Source organism: Petaurus breviceps, unplaced genomic scaffold (assembly GCF_028583685.1).
Source record: "Petaurus breviceps papuanus isolate PSGF00001 unplaced genomic scaffold, PetGlider_PUasm1.0 115, whole genome shotgun sequence".
NCBI classification, from domain to species: Eukaryota; Metazoa; Chordata; class Mammalia; order Diprotodontia; family Petauridae; genus Petaurus; species Petaurus breviceps.
Genome location: NW_027185612.1, coordinates 6,608,709 through 6,633,616, shown reverse-complemented (window position 1 = coordinate 6,633,616; position 24,908 = coordinate 6,608,709). Strand labels below are relative to the sequence as shown.

At 38.9% G+C, this 24,908-nt stretch overlaps 1 protein-coding gene across 1 annotated transcript in view; it reads right to left on the bottom strand.

Moving 5' to 3' along the window:
* The window catches only part of DPP6 (dipeptidyl peptidase like 6), a 990,703-nt gene that overhangs the window by 228,661 nt on the left and 737,134 nt on the right, over positions 1-24,908 (bottom strand). The window contains exon 8 of the mRNA XM_069084788.1: positions 9,233-9,353. Within this exon, the coding sequence (XP_068940889.1) occupies positions 9,233-9,353 (121 nt within the window). The remainder of the gene's footprint in view (positions 1-9,232; positions 9,354-24,908) is intronic.

Genomic DNA, 24,908 nt, shown 5'->3' with positions numbered 1-24,908 from the left:
CTATTTGGTCATCTCATCAATTTCTTTGTTAATACCAAACTGCTCCCCACTGAGCATTTTAGCAAGTAGTCTTACTTCATGTCTGTCTATCAGGTAAAATTTACATGCGATCCAAGTCAAGGTTATTAATACTTTATGCGATTGGAGTCCAGTCTAGGCAGGTAAAATTCTCATTTCAGTTACATTAAATAAGAAAGCATTAAGCACACTGCTTGAAATGATTGCTATTTGATTCAGCAGATACCCCACCATACCACACCTCCAAGAAGCAGCCAATCTGGCTCATTGAAGCTCTGCCAGACACTGATTGAATTATGGATACTTTCATCATTACACTCACTTTCAAATCCTCTTTTGGAAATCAGAGATGAAGTTGAATATCATTTTTTTAAAACCCACTTATTTCTATAAAAGATCTTGTGGTATCATTTGCAGTTACAAGATGCTTGGTGCTCCAGGGCAAACCATTTTTTTTCTCCCTACCAGGTGCCAGTGAAAAGTCAGAGAACAATGACAAAAGTCATAATGGACACCCAGATAGGATCCTCTGCGTCCAGTGTGCAAACAGGTCATTTCCAGAGGTGATTCATTGGTGGGTTGTTTGGAATGTGGAATGCAATTTCCCAGAGAATCAATGTTATCAGGATTTCCAGGCTAGTCTACAAAATCCTGATTAGCCAAAAATATTGCTGAATTTAAGTAAAGGCAATCTGCCTCCTCCATTCCCCCTCCCCCTTTTAAATCCACAATGGATTCCTGGGCACTGTCTGATAAAGCAGATGGCTATAAAGTGACTGACTTATTTTTGCACAAGAACAATGTTATAATTAGAGGTCGCAGTCCTGGCCAAGAATTTGGCATTAAAGAAATGATGGGTATGGCCAACAATATGTAATGAAAGAAAAGACCCAATAACTATAAACCTGGAGCATAATTTAAAAGAGAAATATTATACTTTGTCTTACAAAGGGTATAAATGCTCTGCAGACCTTGATTTTACAAGGTGTCCAAAAGTACTTTAGCCTAGACATATAGCATATAAACACAACTCTACTTCATCATAAATTGTACCTAGACTATGCTAGCAAGAATGCATCCATTCTGCACTGCGTCTACATTCTTTGAATTTTAAAGGATTTTCTGAATATGATTTGGATTACCTAAGGAACTTTGGAGTTTATTCTTCATTTTTTTTCAATAAATTTCCCTACAGCAAGCTGAGGCATTTAAAAATCACTGCATTGTTCCTCAAGTTACGTTTTAAATATGGCAGTAATGTAGACACATGTGTTGTTACCACAGAATTTCAAAACTGGACAAAACTCCAGAGATCATCCAGTTCAACTTTCTTAATTTTGTATAGGAGAGGAAACACATACCAAGAGATTTTAAGTAAGTTACTCCAAGTCATGGGGCAGTTTAGGCACCTGAGTGGATGGAACACTAGTCCTGGAGTCCATTAGACTTGAATTCAAACCCTTACATGCTGTGTGACTCTGGGCAAGTCACTGGACCTCTGTTTGCCTCAGTTTTCTCATCTGTAAATGGGGGTAATAATACCACTGATCTCCCATGGTTGTTGTGAGGATCAAATAAGATAAGATTTGTAAAGTGCTTAGCATGGTGCTTGGTACATACCAAGTGCATAATAAATACTTGTTCCCTTACCCTCAATTACTCCCCCTCCCATACAGTTGGGAGTAGAATCTAGATTTCCAGACTCTAAGGCCAGCATCTTTCTCACCACACTCATTGATTATATTTCTCTATTTGAATAAAAATTATGACCATTATTTTTTTCCTTTACTTAATTTGTTAGTTTATAAAAATCCCTACGTACAACTAATTAATATTAACCCAGATGAAGGTCACCCAGAAACAAGTACTGTTCAGTCACTTTCTCATCCTTCAGTGCCATAGAGGCTACATAATACTTATAATCATCAGCCAAATTCCACTTTTCTTTTTGAAATCCATAAAAGCAATTAGTAGCATGAACTTTTTTTTTTTGCTTTTTGGAGGGCAATTGGGGTTAAGTGACTTGCCCAAGGTCACACGGCTAGGTTTGTGTGTACGTGTGTGTGTTAAGTGTCTGAGACTGGATCCCAACCCAGGTCCTCCTAACTCCAGGCCGGTGCTGTATTCACTGCACCACCTAGACGCCCCAGTAGCATGAACTTTTAAGAGGAAGTATCCAACATTTCACAGAATCACTGAATTTTTGAGTTGAGACGGACCTCAGTGACCATCTAGTTCCACCCATATGGGAAGAAGAATTTCCATCATAACATACCTGAGAAGTGGTAGGTCGGCCTCTGCTTGAGTACTTCCAATGATGGGACACACTATCTACATAGACAACACATTCCACTTTTAAAGAGCTCTTATCATCAGTTTTCCTAGTGTCAGGACTAAATCTGATTCTTTGTAACTTGAACCGATGTTCCTTGTCCTTTCCTTTGGGGCCAAACAGAAGAAATCAAATCCTTTTACTCTCTTAGAATTCTTTAGATACTTGAAACCAGAGATCATGTCTATATGGCATCTTCTTCAGGCTAAACATTTCTAGTTCCTGCATGTGATCCTTAAATGGAACAAACTTCGGCTCTTTACAACCTTGGTTGTGGTTCACCTTCTCTGAACACTCTCCAGTTTATGAACATCCTTCCTAAACTAGGACTGGAACCACATACAACCTTCCAGATATCACCTGAACAGGGCAATAGTACGTGAGTAAAGCTACCATCACTTTGTTTCTAACAATAAATTCAACCCAAGATCTCATTATTAGCTTATTTGACTTTTTCTTTTTTATCACACTGCTGACTCATACTGAGCTTTCAATCCACAAATCCCTCCCAAATCTCCAGTCCTTTTCCAGAACAATTACTGTTTTACTTTGACTCCTTTATTTTGTACTAGTGAAGGTGATTTTTTGGTGCCCAAGAATAAGACTTTTTATTTATCTCTATTAAATTTCATTTTATTAGGTTTAGCCCAAGGTTTCTAGAGTGTCAAGATCTTTAGAGATCCTGACTCTGGCATCTATAATTCTCATGAAATGCCTTAGGCTGGGATAAACCAGTATTGTGTCTATGCATACAACCACTGAATGGGTTTATATAGTGAAAATGTAAAGATCGTAGGAAGTGAGGAGGTCAGTGGCATAACCATTTAAAGTAAGAGAAATACCACAGAACTTAATAGCCTTTTATAAGACTGACTTTGGGAAGTGTATTCTGATTGCCAATTCAGGACAGAAGGAAGAAATTTCTGAGAGAAATGCCTTTTCCATCCAGCAGTAAGAGTTACATATTTAGCATTGTTGGCATGACAATAGTAACTTTGGGAATGTAGTTCTGATAAAGGATCTTACAGGGCATCAGATGCAGGTAGAGACTATGCATATCACTTCCAGAAGACAACTCAAAAATGATGAATATAGGATGTCTCAAAAGAGTGCAGTTTTAAACTTTAATAACTTCTTAAGATTAAATACTACAAACTTAGCGAAACATTATTTGCAAGTTAAATTACTTAAATTTCTTTTCCATTTATTTAGTTTTGTGAATTTGGGATTTTTGTTGTTCAGTCATTTTCAGTCATGTCTGACTCTCCATGATCCCATTTGAATGGGGTTTTCTTGGCAAAAGTGCTGGAGTGGTTTGCCATTTCCTTCTCCAGTTCATTTTACAGATGAGGAAACTGAGGGTTAAGTAACTTGCCCAAGGTCACACAGCTAGTATGGATCTGACAGCCAGATTTGAACTCTGGAAGATGAATCTTCCTAACTTCAGGGGCTGCTCCTTCTACTACACCACCTAGCTGCTTGTGAATTTGCAATAACCATTTTCAAATTTTGATTTCCATAAGACTTGCATTGTGTGTGCTATTTAGTTTCTTGATGACATTTTTTCAGATAAGAGGATTGGTAGAGGAGGTCCTCTTTCTTGGCCACCTTGGTCATTTGATCTATCTTTGTTGGACTTTTTCTTATGAAGTCACATCAAAATTATCACATATGCATCAAGACCTTGTTCCTTGGATGATTTTAGGCCTAGGACTATGAATGTAATCCTTTCATTTACTGAGCATCAACTGATCAAAGTCTTTACAAAATTTAAAAACTGATTCGAGTGATGTACATGGCCCAAGATAGTGGTTATGTTGAGTTTTAGTAAGAAACATAAGAATAATTTAAAAAATAAAAATTAATCTTTCAAATGTTAATTTTTGAAAGCTTGTAGCATTTATATTTCTGAATTTATTAAAAATTAAAACTGTACAAAGAGGGAAAGAACAAACATTTGTTAAACATTTACTATATGCTAGGCACTATCTCTGGTGCTTTACAAGTATTATCTCATTTGATCCACAACTCTGTGAAGTAGATACTATCATTTCCCCCATTTTACAGTTGAGGAAACTGAGGGAGATAGAGGTTAAGAGACTTGTGCAGGGTCAGACAGCTAGGAATTGTCTGAGGTCACACAAACTTAGGTTTCCCTGACCCACCAAAGACTTCTGTGATGCCCTAAGCACCTCCACCCTCAATATTATTGAAATGTGGAATATATAGGTATTTCTGAGGGGTAGCTATTTTTTCTACAGTTAATTTGATAAAAGTCTTGTTTGTAGAATGAACTTGGTGGTCCAGAAAGGCCCTGAAGTAGCTCAAATCCCTTTTAATGACATATGTGGATATCTGTTGACTCGTCTGGCTTTGACTCAGGCTAAGTCAGGCCCTGTTTTAAACCCCCGTTTTCCAATAAATCAATGATTTAGCAGTATCGCTTGCAATACACTCTTCCATGAAGCACATATCGGTCTATAATAGCTTTGAGGATCTTTGCTTTCTTATCCTACTTCTGCAAGTATTTAAAGGGCCCAGAACTTAAAAGGTTAAGCCTCAGAAGAAAATGTCTTCAACGCTTATCTTCCTATTTTAAAAACCAGCACCACAGCAAGATTCCCTGAGGCTCTCATGATATAATAATTTATGTATCAATCCATAAATTTCCAGGGAAAAACACTAAGTAGATTAAGCTGCTACACCAGCTCCAATTGATTTAAATTGGGGAGGGGGGCTAGATTATCAAGTCAACAATTCAGTGTAAATGCCTCAAAGAAAAGTTTCCTTTCAAAAGACTGAACAAAGTAAAGCCTTAACTTGAATGGCAATGAAATTTTACATTTTATGTGAAAGAGCCTTAAAAATCCATTTTAAATCTCCTCCTTATGGATTTTTTTTTGAAGCAAACGTAGATTAATCCTAGAAAGAATGGAGGCTACTGCAACCAAATCCTTGGAGTGCCCTTTAGACAGGCAATCTAGGAACTGACTAATTGTGAACACCTATCTATTTTTCCTCTTACCACCCTGGTGGAATGATTACCACCTAAGGGGATCACACCTGAGATCCTGGCTCACAATGCTCTTTGCTGACAAACTGATTGAAAATCCATCTTGCTTCCAAGGAAGTCTTGAACATAATGGTCAGGGGGATGGAATTAGAGTGGTATATACAAATAACTAAGGTATTAAGTGCAACATATATTTTAGAGATACTCTTCCAATCTCCATTTGCACCGTAAGGCTGGGCCTTCAGAGGTGTGCCACTGAGGGTCTAGGCTGGGATAAGCTTGAGAAGTTGGGGATGATTTTCTAATGCTATTGTTCACCCCACTGGTATACTTCTTCCCATGATCAGCAGTTGTTATCAATTAGTAAGATTTAATTAGCTTTTAGAAAGGGGTATCTACTAAGATGATATAGCTGACATAAAATATTACCCCAAAGTTTGTCTTATACTTTCCCACAGTTGAGGAAACTTTCATAGTGGAGGGGAAAGTGAACTCAAGCATAGAGGACATATATGACAAAGTCAGAAGTTCCTTTATCTCCTTCGTGGAGGAACTTATACATTTCTCCCTAGGTACAGTGGAACTTTTCTGCTGGGCCCCTTGTGGAACCTTCAATCTGCCTTCCCTCATGATGTCTCATTTATATTTGGCTCCCAATGAAGGCACTGCTGTCAGCCAATAATGTTCAGGAGATGCTGCAAGAATCATGACCAAAGTCCAAATTCTCCAACTTTCAAGTTCACAAGGTCCTTCTCTGGTTAGGGTCTTGAGTAGGAGGTAGGGGGAGATGGAGGCCAAGAGTCAGGCATCCTCTTCTCCTTCATGCCCAAGTGACTTCTTTTTAGGAACTGGGTTGGAGGTTTTTGTCCTAAGCTACCAGATCTGGAATCTCCTATTCCAAGCCCCTCTACCTACTTCAACAGACTTCCTGTGGAGCCTTCAACCAGACCTTGTTCACTCTTAGTTCACACCTCTGATTTTCTGATTCTGTTGAGATGCCTTTTTCCTTGACACTGAGGTCAAAACACAGATTCTAGTTAGTTACTTTAAATAGAATAGGGAGATTTGATTGATTTACTCAAACAACCCCATCTTTGAATGAAGGGGAATGAAGTAAATGACAAAGAGAAAGCCTATGGAAAATGCCATGAGAAATGTGAATAGAAAAGGTATTACTTTTCCTCATTCTTTATTACAAGGGGTAACATGGTACAATGCTTATGGCTCTGTAGTCAGGTGAGTTGAGTACTGGAATCCAACCTCTGCTACCTAACTTTTTGGGGTGTCAATTTCTATATCTGTTAAATGATGGCTTAAGCTATTCACCAGAAGGTCAAATACTCAAGCTAAAGCTTAAATACTTTGGCTACACAAAGAGAAGATGGGACTCACTGGAAAAGACCCTGATGTAGGGAAAGACTAAAGGCAGAAGAAAAAGGGGATGGCAGAGGATGTAATGGATAGTGTCATAAAAACAATGAATGTGAACTTGGACAGACTTCACGAGTTGGTGGAAAACAGTAGGGCCTAGCATGCTACAGTCCATGGGATCATGAAGAATTGGACATGACTGAACAACTGAACATCAACAACAACAAGGTTTGATAACCTCTGATTTCCCTTTCAGCTCTAAACCTGTGATCTTACCTATGTCAATATCCCATTAAAGGAACTTTGGGGGAAGCAATACAGCATTATCAATATCTATGTTGACGCTCATGTGTATCGGCAACCACACTGGCATACCCAGGATGGCTGCTAGCACAGGTTCTTAGATCTGCTTTACTAGGAAAGAGAGCTGTGAAACGGGTCAGCAATCTTTTTAAATTACATTCACTAGTTCAGGGGAAGGTCAGCACTCTGAACTCCAGAGAAAATACAGAGAAAAATCAAGCAGAGAAATAAAGACCAACAGACAGGGTTCTGACTGCCTGAATCAACTATTCACTTTACATAAACCCCTGGATGGAGAGAATCTTTGCATCTGAGCAGTCAGGAGCTCTGTATCTACGGTCAACTCAGAATCTCTACCAGGGAATCAGAAGATCTTTCCCATAAACAAGCCCCCAAAGCAAAATACCAACTCAGAGTGTATATATACACTTCTCCCAGACAGAAGGCATCACAACCCTCCTGACTCAGTGCCTAATTAGAAATTAGCAAAAGCTGTGAGAGCCTTCCTACAAGCAAACCTCCCCTAAGCAAGCTTCCCTTAATGGGCTCCGCCTGAGGCCTATTAATGAGTGGGGAAGATCTTATTTACAAACTTACTGAGATGGCTAAGTTCTGGCATTTTTATTAAAAAGCCACCTTATTTTATCACTAGTCAGTCAATCAGCATTTATTAAGCACTTACTATACACCAGGCACTGTGAAAATACTGGAAATATAAAGAAAAGTAAAAACATTTCCTGCCCTCAAAGAGGTGATATTTTAATGGAGGAGATAACATGTAAATAACGAGATATATACAAGAGTATGGAAGGGGAAGGCACTGGTAGATGGAAGGCTAGGAAAGGCCTCCTGTAGAAAGTGGGACTTCAGCTGAGTCATCAAGGAACCCAGGAAGGTGAGGCGAAGGGCCACAGTATTTCAGGCAAGGAGGACTGCCTATGCAAAGGTATGGAGATGGAAGATGGACTGTCACGTTTAGAGAACTGCAAGCAAACCAGTGTCACTAGAGGAAGAAGACTGGAAACCTAGCAAGGGGCCAGATTATGAAGAGTTGCATGAAATCACTTCTCTCCCAAACCTTTTAGTATGTAAAATGCTGAAAGTCATTGGGATACAGAGGTTCAGCATGAAAAATTCATAGAACTTTGTTCTGCTTCACTCTAAATGTTTTCTGAGAATTTTGTATTATAGTTCTTTATCAATGATCATTGTCTCTGTCTTATCTTCTTCCTAGATTAGAAGCTTTATGAAGTCAAGAATCTTGCCTGCTATCAACTCTGCATCTCTCCCAATGTCCAGGATGGTATTCCTGCACAAATACCCACTGAATAAATATTTGTTGTATGAATGAAATTGATACTTAATAAATTAACAACAATAACAAGCACATTGACTCAACACCACCTCAGCATTTGTTTCCCTTTCCCTTGGAACTTTACTACCAAGATGAATATTTTCTGTCATCATCTGGTCCCAGGCACAGAGTCTGACAAGAGCTTAAGTTGCTTATCAATAAAATGTCATTGGAAATAACCATGCTTGACCCATATACCGAGGAGGGAAAAAATAGTACAAATTGGGATTTCTCAATGACATTCACAAATGAACATTTTTCAACATCTAATGAGGCACAATGATTGATTACAAGTGTTTTAAAATGAAAGCTAAACTAACAAGTATTTAGTTATTCCATATGACTACACATATCTGCTAATCACAAATGTATCATGAATGGAGTTAAAATGTATTCACTAGTAGAAAATGTCTAGCAAGGTGCTAGCACTCAGAAGAGGAAATCACCCAGGTATTTTCTTCATGACAATTTTTATTTTCTTCCCTTGATATCACATAGTACCCTGGGCAAAAAACCTTTGTCCAGTTGGAGCTATGCTTACATTTGTAATAATGAATATTGCCAGCCATCGAGGTCTAATAGAACAAATCTGTTTGTTAAAATATTTCCAAGGAAAAAAGAACATTGGAACACATGGCCGGTCAAGTTTGACATTCCCCTCCCACTGGGGCATATCAGGCAAGCAGTCCCTATTACAATATATGTGACAGCTTGAAGATCCTCCAAATTTCTTGTATTTCCCTTTCAATTGAATGCAGACTTGAGCATCTTCAGTTTCTTCTATGCTCAAATTCAAATTATAAAAAGCCCCACTTTTTATCTCTGAGCTGGGATGTCTTACCTTCATATAGCCAGTCACTGAGACCATTGTATATGACACCTTCTTTCCCTGTAGAGACCACCCGGATCGCTTGTTTCCCCACATGTGCACAGTAGTAGATGTTGTTCTCAAAGATAAATATCTAATTTGGGAAGAAAAAAAAACAATGCAATTAACCAGGCAGGCCCACACAAAACTGTGGACTACTTTTTACTGCAGTCTGAAATGCTGCTATTTGGTCTCATGCTCAGTAATCGAACCATTTTAGTATAATGTTCTGAGGGCTACTTGGAATTTATTTTTTCCTCTAATGATCATTACAATCCAACACTGTACTGTGGGTGACTCGAGTGGTGATGGAGTGATTCATTTTGGCCACTAATGCTGAATGAAACAACTGCAATCACCCATTTGGTCTAGGAATTTTGATCACCCTGTCAAGTCAGTCCATTCTTATTTCTATACATGTTGACATGTAATCTCTTTTTTATTAGTCTTTAAGTTCCTTGAGGAGTAGCTAGGTGGCTCAGTGGATATAGTGGCCTGAAGTCAGGAAGACATCTTCCTGAGTTAAAATTCAGCCTCAGATACTTACTAGCTGTGTGACCCTGGGCAGGTCACTTAACCCTGTTTGCCTCAGTTTCCTCATTTGTAAAATGAACTGGAGAAGAAAATGGCAAATGTTCTGGTATCTTTGCTAAGAAAATCCCAAATAGGGTCACAAAGAGTCAGAAATGACTGGAAACAAGGCCCACATCACTTACCATCTTTGTATACTCAACACCAAGTACAGAGTCTTGCATAAAGTAGCAATTTTTAAAAGTTTGCTGAAATGAATTTCCTTGATATTAAAAGCAGCGGATGCAAAGTCAAGAAGCCTGGGTTATAAAGTCCTGGTTATATCATTAACTAGGTAGGTGACCATGGGCAAATCATTTCATGATCTGGGTCCTTAGTTTCCTCATCTTTGAAATGAAGGGGTTGGACTAAATGATTTCTGGATCAGAGCTCAGGAATCCCTGACTCCAAACCCAACATTCTATGCATTGTACTATCTAGCAGCCAAATTGGTGAGCTGTTTGCACAAACAAGCTCAAGTGCTCAGGTTTGAGTTTTCTATATTTGAATTCTCAGGGAAAGCTTTATACCAGGAATACTACTGTATCACCTCCTTGCTATCAGTCCAGAGACATAAGGGCCCAGAAGAGTAACAAAACCAGCCACCTGTACACTCAAAAGCCATACTGACAGTGACATTCACCAAAATACATAGAGGGTGAGTATTTTACACACTACTGACATTGGGGCAAATGTTAAATATCTTTTCTGAAAATACAAGAGAGCAATTTCCTCATATCATGCTCATGATAAGGGGGACTTCGAAATAATATAGACTATTGGCTCTCTGCTCAGGTCTCCTAGGCTCTTAAAGTACACACTTCAACCAGAAATGAGCTGGCAAGATTCCAGAAGCAAGTATACATCCTAATTTAATTCTAGTAGCTATTTGGGTGAGTTTGCCTAAGGGTATGATGCATGATTGAAATTGTTAACTTGCTTCATACTTTCTAAGCTTTTTAAGCTAAGAGAGTTATAACCAATTAATAGATTTTGAAATAAAAAATCTTCTATTCAGTATTATATCCACTCTTTTAACCTGGCTTTATTTTTGATAGACCAAGGGAAAAATGGAGCAAGAGGTCAAGTTTCTGGAAAAAAAAAGAAAGGATATTTGGTTTTGGTGATATTTTCTGGGTTTTGTTTTGTTTGAGGTGGGGGATTTTTCTAGTTGTTTTAATGAGAGGCTGGGCAAAGTTTAGACTTCATCTATGTCTACAGGTGTCCAAATATCTAGCTGATGGGAAATTCTGACAGAAACTGTTATATTTCACTCAGATTTTAGGGAATAATTTAGCCACAACCTTTGATCTTTCAAGTGAAAACACATTTTTTTCACTTGCTGAATTAACACAAACAGCCAGGAGAATAGCCTCTGTCTTGTCCAGATAGAGACTGGACCTGTGATTTTCCCCGGATAGGGAATTGTAAAAGGAGGAACAAACTAACAAGGAATTTATTGGCTGCTTATTATGTGCTGGAAAATGTGCTAATAGTCCAGAGAAAAGCAGGAAGCACGGTCTGACCTTACAGCCAGGAAGACTGGATTTAATTTCCCCCTGAGGCAAATCATTTAACCTTCTAGTTTCCTAGGCACCTCACTAAGAATACAAGTTAAAGAAAAAATCCCAACCTGCATATATATGATAATAATAACAACAATTATAACAGTAGCTAACATTTCTGTAGCTCACTATGTAGTAAGTGTTTAAAATTATTATCTCCTTTAATACTCACACCAGACCTGGGAGGTAGGTGCTATGGAAACCTCCAGTGTTCTCTCTCCACTCTGCCACCCAGCTCTCTTTCTTATACTAAGAGAGGGAGGAGGCAATATCTTTGCAATGAAAATCTGTGTCATGACTACAGAAAACCAATGCAACATGCATACACCCAACCACAGTTCTCAAGGCCCACAATTCTTGGGTATGGGATTGGGAAGGGTTCCATTAGCCTTCCCCTAAAATTTATATATATATATATATATATATATATATATATATATATATATATATATACAATTTATATCTTAATTTGAAAATTTCCGTAGCCTCTGGCTCCTAGCTCTTTTTCACTTTTAAACCCTTCAGGCTTCCTTCCTGCCAAGCCGTGGAATTAGGGTAAGTGGTTGGAGCACAGAAGACGACCCCACATCTTCCTTTTTTCCAATGGGGTTTGTAGAAACTAGCACATTTCCTCCTGGTGACTTGGAGGTGTACCCTCAAGGGCTAGTTCTTTCTGACTTTACCTGACAAGGAGCCTTCTTACCACCTCTGGTATTTTCCCCCTTCAGAACATCCTGATTCTATTACCAGATTAATTTTCGTAAAAATAAAATGTTCTTCCTTTCTTAAATACTTGATGACTTCCCACTATCTACACTAAAAAGTTCAAACTCCTTAGTCTGGAATTCAAGAACCTTCACAATCTGGTCCCAATACACCTGAGTCATCTCTCAACTCTTAGCCAAAATGATCTAGTCATTGTTCCCTGAACACACATTAATGACTTTGCTGATATTCCCTCCACCCCTATCTCTTACTTTAAAAATTCTGTTTGTCTTCCAACAACCAAATCAAATGTTACATTCTTTGTGATGTTGTTAAGTGTTGGGAATACAAATATAAAGGGGCAAGGGGAAGGGAAAAAGTATTTCTATAGTGACTACAATGTACCAGGCACTGTGCTAAGTGATTTTTACAAATATTATTTCATTTGATATTCACAACAACCCTTTGGGGTAGGTCCTATTATTACTCCCCCCACCTTTTGCCATTGAGGAAACTGAAGCAGGCAGGGGGTTAAGTGACTTGCCCAGGGTTACACAGCTGGTAAGTGTTTTCTCTAATTTGAACTCAGGTCTTCCTGACTGCCAGCATAACTCTATTCCCTGGCCACTTGCTAGCTGCCTTTGCAAATGTAAGCAAAAAAGACAGTCTCTGCCCTCAAGCAGTTTACTTTCTTTTGGGGGCAGAAAAAGACATACATACAAGAAAACTGAAAAGAAAAGGAAGGGGAAGGAATGGAGGGGATGAAATTCAGAGAATTCAGAGAAAAATGAGGATGGTTGGTTTGGACCTGTCCTCAGAATGGTGGTTAGGGGGGACCTTGTCAGTATGAGAAAGAGGCTACAAGGAGGGAGGGATGTTCTAGCGTGAGAAGGCAGCTGAAAGCGATACATCCTTTGTTTGAATGGTCAGCACTTAGCATCGCTGCTGTTCATCTGGCATTGACTACATACTACTTCATTTCATTGTTACGTGTCTGCTTGTGCTGGCTCCTCAAGGAGGTTATTATAGCTCTTGGAGGTGAAGAAATATATTTTCTACTTGGAGTAATAATTTGGCTGGATCGTGTGGGCTTTGCCCTCAGGCACCAAAAATTAAAAAAAGTTAACAGCTCTCTTTCAGCATTAATGTTACTATAGTAACGAATTCTGCTCCCTTCCCATCCTCTGTTCAAGTGAATTTGTCTTAATTTCTTTCTATATTATTTTCAAACCGCGAATTACCAGGTTGATTTGAGGGCACACATCTCATGCTCTTTGCCCTAGGTACCAAAATCGGTCATTCAAATTCTGCTTTATACTTTGAATTAGCAGCAAAATCTAGAAGAGTGCCCCATGCATAGCAAGGGCTCAATAAACACTGGTTAAATGGATGAAAAGGAATCAACAGGCAACTCATGAACTCAGTATGCTAGAGCAGAAGAAGCAATCGGGAAGGGAGGTGAATGAAAAGGGGGGCAGGGGCAAGCGTTTATTAAGTGACTATTATATGCCAGACACTGTACCAAGTACTTTACAAATATTATTACATTTGATCTGAATGACAATGCAGGGAGGTAAGTGCTCTTATTATTCCCATTTTACAGTTGAGGAAACCGAGGAAGACAGTGGTTAAGCAACTTGCCTAGAGTGATAAAGCTAATAAACATTTGTGGCCATATTTGAATTCTGGTCTTCCTGAATCCATGCCCAGTACTCTATCAACTGCACCATTCAGCAAAAGACTATGGCTCTGCCACTTTATACCTTTGTATCTGCAGACAAAGCCCACACTTAGCTTTTCTATTCCCTATTTCCTCCTTTGTTAAATGGGTATAATGATATCCGAAGTGTCAACTTCACAAGGTTATTATGAGAACCTTAAAGTTCTATTTAGGGTGTTCATGTAATGAACTTTGACTCATCTCTCATATAGAGTCTATTACCATATTCTCTCAGTTCTATGTTCTCGATGCATCTTAGATCAGTCCATCTTTATTTCCATTACTACCATAATATTATGGCTCCCCCTATCTCTCACTTGAACTGTGAGAATATCCTTCTAACAGTTTTGCTTTCCATCTCTATATTTTCTAATCTATCCTATGTACCAGAGATTCTTAACCTGGGGTCTATGAACTGTTTAAAATATATATATATATATATATGTGTGTGTGTGTGTGTATATATAGGTAACTATTTAAATATGATGAGCTTCCTTTGTAATTCTATGCATTTTATTTTTATGATTTTAAAAACATTATTCTAAGAAGATATTCACAGGCTTCAACAGATTGCCAAAGAAGTCCATGACACAAAAGAGGTTAAGAATCCATGCTCTATGTGATGCCAATATGTGGAAGATCTTTGACTTGTTGACATAGAGAAATCCAACTATGGAATTTTTCTTCACCAATGCTAAGGGTAACTCAAGACTTAGACAAATCCTAGAGGTACCTAAAAGTTAAGTGATTTGCTCAGGGTCACAAAACTAGGGGCAGAGTTGAGATTTGAACCCAACTCTCCCTGATTGCAAGACCAGTATTCTCCTCACTCTATCATATTGCCTTTATTTTTTCTATACTACTACCATGTTAATCTTTCTTCACAAATCTGGGCATGTGACTTGTAAACCTAAAAATCTTTAGTGGCTCCTCACGCCTTTCAAAACTTGTTGAACTGGCTTTCAAGACCCCCTATAATCTCATTCTATTCTGACTTTTAAACCTTATCTCATAAATTTCCCTTCACATACTTTCTGCTCTAGTAGAAATAGTACATTCTCTCCTCTTTTAACATGTCTCCTCCTCTTTCTCTTCTTCCTCTCCCTCCTCCTCCTCCACCTTCTCCTACTACCTAACATTTACATCGACTTACTATATGCTAAGCACTTTATAATATCTCCTCTGATCCTCACAACTCAGGCCAGATTTAAACTCAGGTCTTTCTGACTCTAGGCCCAGGGCACTATCCACTATACCACAGAGCTACGGGTTCCCTTTGATGATGTCATTTCCTGTAGCTGGCAGAAGCTACATCCCTCTTGGGATGCTGAATTTTTAATCATTCTTTAAAGTCAATTTCAAATATCACCTCTTCAATAAATCCTTCTCTGATTTCAATCACTGATGATGGATGACTTCACCCAACCCAAACCTCATATAGTACTTTGTAAAGAATTCCTCTGTCGAAGTTATATATTATTTGAATTTTAGTTATTTGAACAAGTATTCGTTTGCTGGTTGCTGTCCATGAAAGGAAAGATTGCTTCTTGGCAAAACTTTGTTTTTCTCTAAGGGTCTACAGCAGGGTTGTAGACCTGTGACCTTTTGACTAAAGTTTAAATTCAGTCAAAGGGATGAACATATGTAGCCATGAGGCTGCAGGTTCCCCACCCCTGGTCTACAGAGAATTTCTGTACATAACAAGAGCTTAATAAAGTTTTATGATGTTCAACTGAAGATAAGTATGAATAATTACAATAATTATATTAGCCACTGACAGTAACAGTGGCTACAGATTTCTAGCTAGGAGGTGCCTTTTAATAACCCATGGCAGAGGCTGTCTTTGCATCTTGGGCACTGAACAGTGAAGATACACCTAGTCTATGAAAGAGGATCAGTCAGTTAAACACATGGAGACCGAATATCTGTAAGGAGACTAGCACATGGGACTACCTAAGGAAGAATAAGCATGGAAGCATATCTCTGAATATCAAAATATTATAGCACTTACAGTGATTAGAAAGGCAACCAGCCTAGTTTAAAAAAAATCAATTGATGGTTGGTATAACAAATAGCATTGGACTGGGAATTAGAAGACCTGTATTTTAGGTCTGGCTCTCCTCCTAACTATGATAACAACTGAATGTGAATTGAAGAGGATCTCCATGGTCCAATCCATTCATTACAACCCTCTCAACAATCCTTTACAACATTCCCAACAAAGAGTATTCCAGACTTTCCCTCTCCAGACATTTTACTCCACTTTTGGATAGTGCTAATTGTTGGTAAGTCTTTTCTTAGTGAAACCTAAATTTATTTCTTCACAACTTCCTCCCACTTCCAGGAGTTCTGCCCCATAGGGTCAAGCTTATAGAAGGCTGATCCCCCTTCAAATACTTAAAGATGACTGTTACTTGTTTCCCTAAGTCTTTTCTTCTCTAAGTGAAACACCCTTAATTCCTTCAACCCCTCCCTGATCTGGACATATTCTAGGTCATTAATGTGCTTCCTAAAATATGGCATCCAAAATTAAACACAATATTCCATATGTGATCTTACTAATTATTATTACTATAATAATACAGATTATTGGTTCCTCATCCCTGGAATATATGCCTTCTTACCACAGCAAAAGATTGCATTCAATTTCTTGGTTATAATAACAAAAGATTGACTCGCATTGACCTTAGTCAAGGCATTTTACCATTCAAGGTTTCCAGTTTCATAATTAATAAAAATGAATGGACTGAGTCATGTGTTTCTTAAGGCCTCTACAGACTCTCATGATTCTAGGAATCTAGGATTCTTCAGCCAGACTCCTGTCTCTCTACATTTGCTATGGTGAAGAGAACTCCTAACTCCATATCACACAATAACTGTTTTTATAAATAAGCCCAATGTAACCCTGCAGCTGCAGAAGGATGCTACAGCTGTGATCTCTTCAGATGGATCAGGGGTTGAGGCTATTTATATTTAGTTTGTGGAAATACTGTTGAAATAGCAAAGCCTTTAATCTTGACTGTTCCATTCCCAACATGCGGCACTGCATATATAGCAGTGAACAGAGCAAATTGGAGGCACAGAAAATGTCGCTCTTTGCCACCTATTCCTAGTTACTTTGGTCTCCTTCCTGAAAACACTTTTTACCTTTTCTTAGATTCCCACTTACAGACCCCCACTGGTTATGTTACCCTAGGCAAGTTGCTTAACTTCAAAGTGCCCCAAGGAACTCTTTAAGACTAAGTTGAAGATCATGTGCTGATCTACACAGTAAGGAGGAGTTCTGACTTCTGGAGTTCCCAAATGTCAAGGAAATCAAAGGTTCAGCCACAACATGCATACACACACACATTTATACATGTCATTCATCCTCCACTCAGGGTGTGAAACTGACTTTTCTCAAGGGTGGGTCTGACCATGTCATCCTTACCCTACCCAGTCCCAATAAACTCCAAAGACTCTCTATAACCTCCAAGATAAAACATGAAATCCTTTGTCTGGTATTTAAAGTTGTTTTTTTTTCTTTTTACAACATACTCCTTCCTTTCTTTCTGGTCTTTCACTTAATTCTCCTCTCCATCCAGTGGCACTGCACTTGCACTGTACTCTCAAACATACCACTTCATTTTCCAAATCCATGGCTTTCCACTCGCTGTCCCTATGCCTGGAATGCTCTCCCTCCTCACCTCGACCACCTGGCTTCCCTAGACTCCTTAAAAACTCAGCTCAAATCGTACTTTGCATAGAAAGTCTTTCCTTGGTCAACCCTGTCGTTAGTGCTTCCTTCTGAGATGACCTTCCATTTAAGCTGTATATGTCTTGTATGGACATAGTTAGTTGTAGTTTGTCTCTTTAATGGGAAAAGTCACTTCAGGGACTATGTTTTCCCCTTTCTTTGTATCCCCAGCACTGAGCACAGTGCCTGGCACAAAGCAAGTACTTTATAAATGCTTGTTGACTAACTGATTATATATTGGTATACACACATATGTATCCAATGTTGCTCATTATTTTCAAACTAATTAGACTGTACCTGGCACAGAGTAGCTGCCAAATGAATGCATATTTCCTTCCTCTGTCCCTCCCTCTTTTCCTCCTTCCCCTTCCTTCCTTCCTTCCTTCCTTCCTTCCTTCCTTCCTTCCTTCCTCCATTTGAGTTTTTTCAGGGACTGATAACTTAACTGTAAATTACCTAGGCACCCAACTTCTTTTCCTCTGCCCTCTCATTTTGGCTACCTGGCTGTTAAATATTTCCTTTAATAAAGTGATCAACCAACAAGCATTTATTAAGATCCTATGTGGCAGATGCTGTCATATGCACCGGGGAAATAAAAAGGAAAAAATGAAACAATTCTTGCTCTAAAAAAGCTTCCAGTCTAATGGGAAATGAAACAGTAGAACTGAAATCCAAAATGACCAGTTTTAAAAGTCACTATTATATTTGGGAAAAGTTTAGTGAATGAGACATTTGTAGCCACTGGCCAAAATGAGCTTTTAAAATTACTTGGGGATCTGAAGTATCCTTGCCCTCACTGCCCCTGCTGCTACAAATTATAAGGAGTTGGCTGTATTTTTATATCTGGGAAATAACTGAGCCTGGATAGGAACATTTAAATCAAATTTCTGGTGAAAGAAAGTCTCAGAACTCAGAACAATTAACCGAGGACCATTTCTCTCTCTCCAGGCTTCCTGGAAGCAATTCAGATACAAAATGTGTACCGTGTAACCTGAAATTGTTCTGTGTGAATATTTCATGACTTTGTACAACATGAAAAACTTCAAAATGGTCTAGTCAGGATGACGAAACCTTTTTTTTCAAAAAGGAAATAAAAGAAACTAACTGAAACCAGTCTACAGAAAACATCAATGGAGGGCTGTATACTTTTAAAGAAAGTTTTTGTCCATGTGATTTTTTTATGATCTTTTCTGTAGGCCAGAGACATTCAGTTTTTTAGAAGTGTTCCCCATCCCTATTGACAGAGCACTGCGGTTGGAAATCAGAAAACTGAGACTCTAGTCCTGGATTGAGCACAAACCAGTAAGGTTATATAGGGCCAATTACTCAATCACTTGAGGCCTTAGTTTTCCTAATTTGGAAAATGGACAAAATCACACTTGTCATATCAATTCCAGTTCCTGTGACTTGACAAGGCTATTTATCTCCTCTGCCTCAAATGATCTTTCTTTTCACTTTTACCTCTTCTAATCCTCATGTCCTTTCAAGTGTCAGCCCTCCTCCTCCAAGAAGCCCAGAAATTAACTTGTAGATATTTTGGATTTACTTATATGTACAAATGCTGTTGTTTCCTAGTAGAATGTAAGTTCTTTGAGAGAAAGGGGCTACTTAGTTTTTATCTTTGTAACCCAAGTATGGAACATCATTCCTGGCAAGTAGTAAGAATCTGACAAAGGTCTGAATGTTCAACATTCAACAATCAATGAATGTTGAATTCAATTGAATCCATGTTACAGGACTCTGAATGTGTCTTATCAAGCATAAAGGGCTATGTGAATGAATCACAACACTATCAGCCTGTCTATTCACTTGCTGCATACAGTGGTTACCAATATCAATCCTGTCTCATATCCCTTACTTCTCACTAGTCTCCTTCCATGCCCTTCACTTCAAAAATCAGTGTACATGTTACATTAAATGTCTGTACAGGCAAATTAATACAGGCTTTAATACCAAAGGGCATGGTCTGAAGCCACACATAAGTTGAAGCCTCATAGAGAATTTAAAATTACTCTTCTTACCAGAGAGCACTTATACAATTCATCCCTTGAAAATGTCAACCAGAATAGAGATGAAACATCCTAGGCAAAACAATAAATGCTTCCCCAGTGGCACAGCTTTTAAATGTTAAAGGAAAAGCTTCACTTTCAAAATCACCCACCCAAAGAGATCTCTTCAGACTCACCTTACATCTTGTGAACCCTCATGCTAGCTTGGGCTATTCTAGTGTGATGATACATGACTACTTTTCAAAGCAGAACTATTTTCTCAAAATATAAGCAAGTTTCTTGAAGTTGGTCAGCATGATATAAGAGCTCAAGATGACAGCATTTTGTCCAACATTTTGTGGCTAAGAGAATTTCTGGTTGCCCAATAAACTCTACCTAGGTTATTAATAAGATCACCTACCTCACAGAGCTATTATGAGGATCAGATAAGGTGATATTTGCAAAAATATCCTATCTTGGTGAGGCAAACAAAGCTAAACTTTTTGTGCATAAGAATATCTTTGCTCTTTAGTTTTCTGTGCTGGTGATAAAAAAAAATGGCCTTATGTCTATCATCAAAGGTCTACAATGAAATAAAAATAGCTCTGACAATTCTCCCTTGAATAGATTAATTTAGATCATAAGTTGCTGGAAGGTTGGGGTAAAAAAGGTATAGTAAAAAGAACACTGTATTTGGAGACAGAGGCATTGGGTTCAAATCTCAGTTCTGTTACTTATTACTTGTGACTTCAGTAATCTCAATTGTAAAATGATGTTGTTGGACTAGATGACCTTTAAAGTACCTTTCAGTTCTAAATCCTATGATATGACCAATGGGGAGCTTCCTATTTTGAGTTCAAAGGATAAGTTTATTGAAAAGGAGTTACTCTACCCCCAAATTCAGGTCGGCCCTGAGTAAAAAGATGGGATTGTTAGAATTTGTCTCTAACACAGAAACACTACCCTTTCTGCTCCCAAAAATAATACTTGTGGCTTAGAAAATTTTCTAGCTTTCCAATAACCTATACCTAGACTAGTAAGGAGTCCTGTCTAAGTTAGGCAGGCATTGTGAGAGTTTCTCAGTCTGAGTCCCATGAAAGCTGAGGGAAAATCTCACCCAACGTGAGCTCTGTAAGACTAAGTAGTCAAGAAGTGAGTAGCTAGACTGAAGGGAGAATAAATTTATCAATACATTAAGGAAGACCACTTGGGGCAGGAGTGACTTTAACTTCTTAGGACATAGCTTTTTAGGCCTTATTGGTGTATATAGCCAATCAGTGGTAGATGGGAGAAGTATGTGAACATTAGGGTCACAGTTATTGCTAAAGGTCTGGTTTGCTCCTGGGAAATCTCTAAGATGGTAGAGGTCACCTTTAAAATAGAATTATTTGTCATCATCCTGCTATTGTAAGGAAAGAAACTGAAGGTCTCTATAATCTTTATCTATTTTCTTAGTTCCCAAAGGTCATCTTATCTGAGGAGAACATGTTTCCCCCAAATTCACAATATTCATGTTCATGCTCCAGACAAACAAAGATATCCATTTTGTGCATACAAATCTATTTGTTCCTCAGTTATCTGTGCTAGGGATCAAATTAGGGGCCTCAGCAGACATAATGCCAGCACTGGCATTCCTGAGCAGCACTCCAATAGCTGAAGGAATCAGAGATATTCAGCCTGGGAAGAGAACTCAGAGAGGACATGATAGCAGCTTTGAAGTATTTGAAGAACTTTCATCTGGAACAGGAATGACATGTGCTTCATGTCCCAAATATGTCCCTGTTTTTAATTATCATGAAGCCTGAGATCATAACTCATTTCACTTCCTGAAATATGATCTAAGGCATGACATTTTGTTCCAAGATAAGAGGAAGATATGAAATGATAGGAAAGACCAAGGAATGGTGTTCTAGTGGCAATTGGCTCGAGGATATATCTTTAAGTTTAGCTATGTCAAGGTCAATGAGGGAAGGAACCAAGGACAAACAACCAGGTATGTCAAGGAAGGAGCGGAAGGAGAGGATTATTTTGGGATGGTAGTTCTTGCTAAAAATAGCACAAAGGGTTCAAGTTCAGAGAAGATCCTGAAGTTCTAAACTTGTAGTCTTAGCTTAAAGGATTTGGTGCCCACCTAAAAGAGTGAGTGGAAGAGGCAATTTCTTTATCAAGGGACTTTCTACCAGGAGGAGTATTTATTTCAGATATAGTAAGTCAGAATAGAACGTATTGGCTGAGGGTGAGAAAAAAGTGAACTGTAAGATCTTTAGGAGTGGGTGAGGGAGGTAGAAGACCTTAATTAAGTCCAGTGGGAGATAGTTTGGGAAGCTAGGAAGAAGATGGAAAATCCAAATAACAACCAAATCCACCAGATAAAGACCTAAAGTTTAACTAATTTCAAGGATAAGCTATAGCAGAATAAAGTTAGCTAGGAAGGAAGAGGAGGTTTAAGAAAAGAGTTAAGACATAGTTCTCAAATAATTGCCAAATACAACTAAGTTTATCTCCTATGAATCTTTGTAACTTGTGTACTTCATCTTCTTTGTCAGTTATTGTATTTCTTTCCCCTCTCCTGGATGGTTTCCTTGTCTCTGCTTTGAAGTAAATCCCCCTATAAAGCACCTGAGGAGGGTGATCTGGTTTCTTTTAAGGAGCAAGTGAAAGGGAGGAAAACAAGATAAAAAATTAAGTGAGGTCAAGGAGGATTTTGATAAATTCACAGGTAAGGAAGTCTTAGTCTTCTAGGGTTAAGGGATGTTGAGAATGGTAGGAAAACCCTTCCAAGCTGTGAGGTTGATGTCAGGAAGATCAATAAAGGCCTTGTGTAGCATCCATCGTGAATGCAAGCCCCACTGCACTGCTGTAGGCAGAGTGGGAAATCATGGCCCCGAGCCCTGTCCAGCTTTAAGTCTCTGCAACACTTCTCTGGGCTGACCAACTCACTACATTCTGGCTTTTTTTGTTTCAGATCTCAGTTTTTGTTTTCCTGGTTTCCAGATTCTTGCTTCAGTTATGGCCTGAGTCCCTTCTTCAGTCCTGTAGTGGACATTGCTCACCTCCCCTCTGTTTTACAGACATCTTTCAGACCCTCTTTTTTTCCCTGGTTTTCTGACCTTCTTTGCTCACTGACAACATATCTGTCACTTCCTTACCTATTGTTTATTACTCTGCTCCTGATCAGAGAGGTTTTTGTCTTTCAACTCCCTGAGCCTTTTGAGCCTAGTTACAACTATGAGGGAGCTCTCAGATGGGACAGTATCCTCGCTATATGTCTTTGTGTTGGGCAGACCACAGGCCTGATAACATGTGGCCCTTCTACTGTTCTCATCTAGCTCAAGCTGGAAGGGCAGAAGGGGAAAAAAGGAAGCTGCTTCTCCCTAACAAGTGAACTTTCAAAGGAACAGATGCCCCATTGCATGGAAATGGGCAGTAGAGCAGATATTCAAATGAAGTAATTCATAGTTTAAATGTTGTTATACAGGCTAGCCTCCCTAATGCAACTCCAGAGGGCTTTGAAGAAGTGTTGCAGAACAGATGTTCCTGTAACAAGAGCCAGAGAGCAGGAGAGGCAGAGGCCCAAAGCCAGGGCCCGGTTCCTGCTCTGTATTCTGCTTTCAGTTTTCAGGTTGAGTATCTTCACCTCAGAATTAAAAATTCATTCATTCTGTGGATAAAAGATGGGATGACTATGGGAGAGAGTGGAAAGTAGGAGGAAAAAAAGGGGGAGGTAGGAAAGGGAGGAAGGCTGGTTAAATACTTTTACTGAGCCCATCAGTCAACAAGTATTTATTAGGCACCTACTATAGCCAGATACTGGGCTAAGTGCTGGGGATAATTAAAGTCTAGTCCTCTGTTTTGAAGATTTAGAAACTCAAGAGTTACCATTTTACTCATGTGAGCTCTAAGAAACCTATTTATGAAAAATCAAGTACCTTGGTGTTTAGACCAGAAGGTTAAATTTTAAAATTTAATGTGGTATATGAGACCTTTCTAGTGAGTGAATCCTCATGTTTTCTAGCTATTCAGATTAACCCTTTCAGCATCAGTGTGTTGGGAAAGGTGCTTATATAACATGCTGTCAGTTTCCTAAACTGTAAAAGACAGGGCAGAACCCAATGGAAGCTAAGGTACCTTCCAGGTCTAATCTATGATCCCAAGAGTGGGAGCATCTCATGGAAGAATCTACAGAAGTATCCTGGGTCATTATTGAGTAGAGCTTTTTCAGTGAAAGGTAGTTCTATAGCAGGGTTGGCTTCTAGTTCCAGCAACCCCACTCAGTAGTCTTTGACCATGGGTGAGTCTCTCCAACCAATCAATAGATAATTGAGGATTTCTGAAGTGTCTGCTCTATTCCAGACATTATTCTAGGCACTTGTGGACACAAAGAGAGAAATAGAAGAGTCTCTTTCCTCAAAGAGTTTATATTCTACTGAGGCAAATAACAGATGCTCATACGTGCATCCAAAACATAGGCAAAATAAAATCAAAGTCAATTCGGGGGGGAGGGGAGCAGTAGCCACTTGAGAGAAAATGAAAGCACTCCCTTAGGAGGTAGCACTTGAGCTAACCCTAGAAGGGACGCAGGGATTCTAAGAGTCAGAAGTGAGTGGGGAGTGGACTCCAGGCTTGACAGTCTGTGTGAAGTCAGAAAATAGAATATCATATATCAGCATCAGAAGCAGGCCAGCTGGACTGAGATATGAAGTGGTATGAAGGGGAGAAAAGGGTAACACACCTGGGAAATGTAGCCAAGGGGCAGATTTCAAAGGACTTTAAATGGTGCAAAGAAGAGTTTGCCTTAGAGCTAGAAGTAATAGGGAGCCCTGGAACTTACTGGGGAGTGAGATGGTCAGATCTGTGCTTTACTGATACCATACAGGCAGCTGTGGAGGATGGAGAAGTAGAGCGACAGAGGAGGAAGAAAGCTCAGTTATTAAGCTTTTGTATAGTCCAAGCAAAATACAGTGAAGGCCTGAACCAGGGTGGAGGCCATGTAAGTGGAAGAAACTAAGCTCTTCTGGTCTCAGTTTTCTCCTTTCCAAAGGTTAAACTTGATGACCTCTAAAGAAGTTTTCCTTTAATTTCTAAACCCTATGATCACAGTCATTTTACACAATGCATCTAATTTACACTACAATGAACAGATTCTGTTTGAAAACGGATGCACCTATGATTAATTTAGAACCATTCATTTATCTCACCCATGGCTCAGCAACGGATATAGCAGAATCTCTCCAAGGATTCAATAAGCACTAAAGCCACTGTTTGATAATCGTCTATGAAACGTGGTCTGAGTGAACAGAGGCATCTTTCTAAGCTCTGTGCTTAGCAGGAACTATGTGATAAAACTCTTTTAGTATGCATCCTA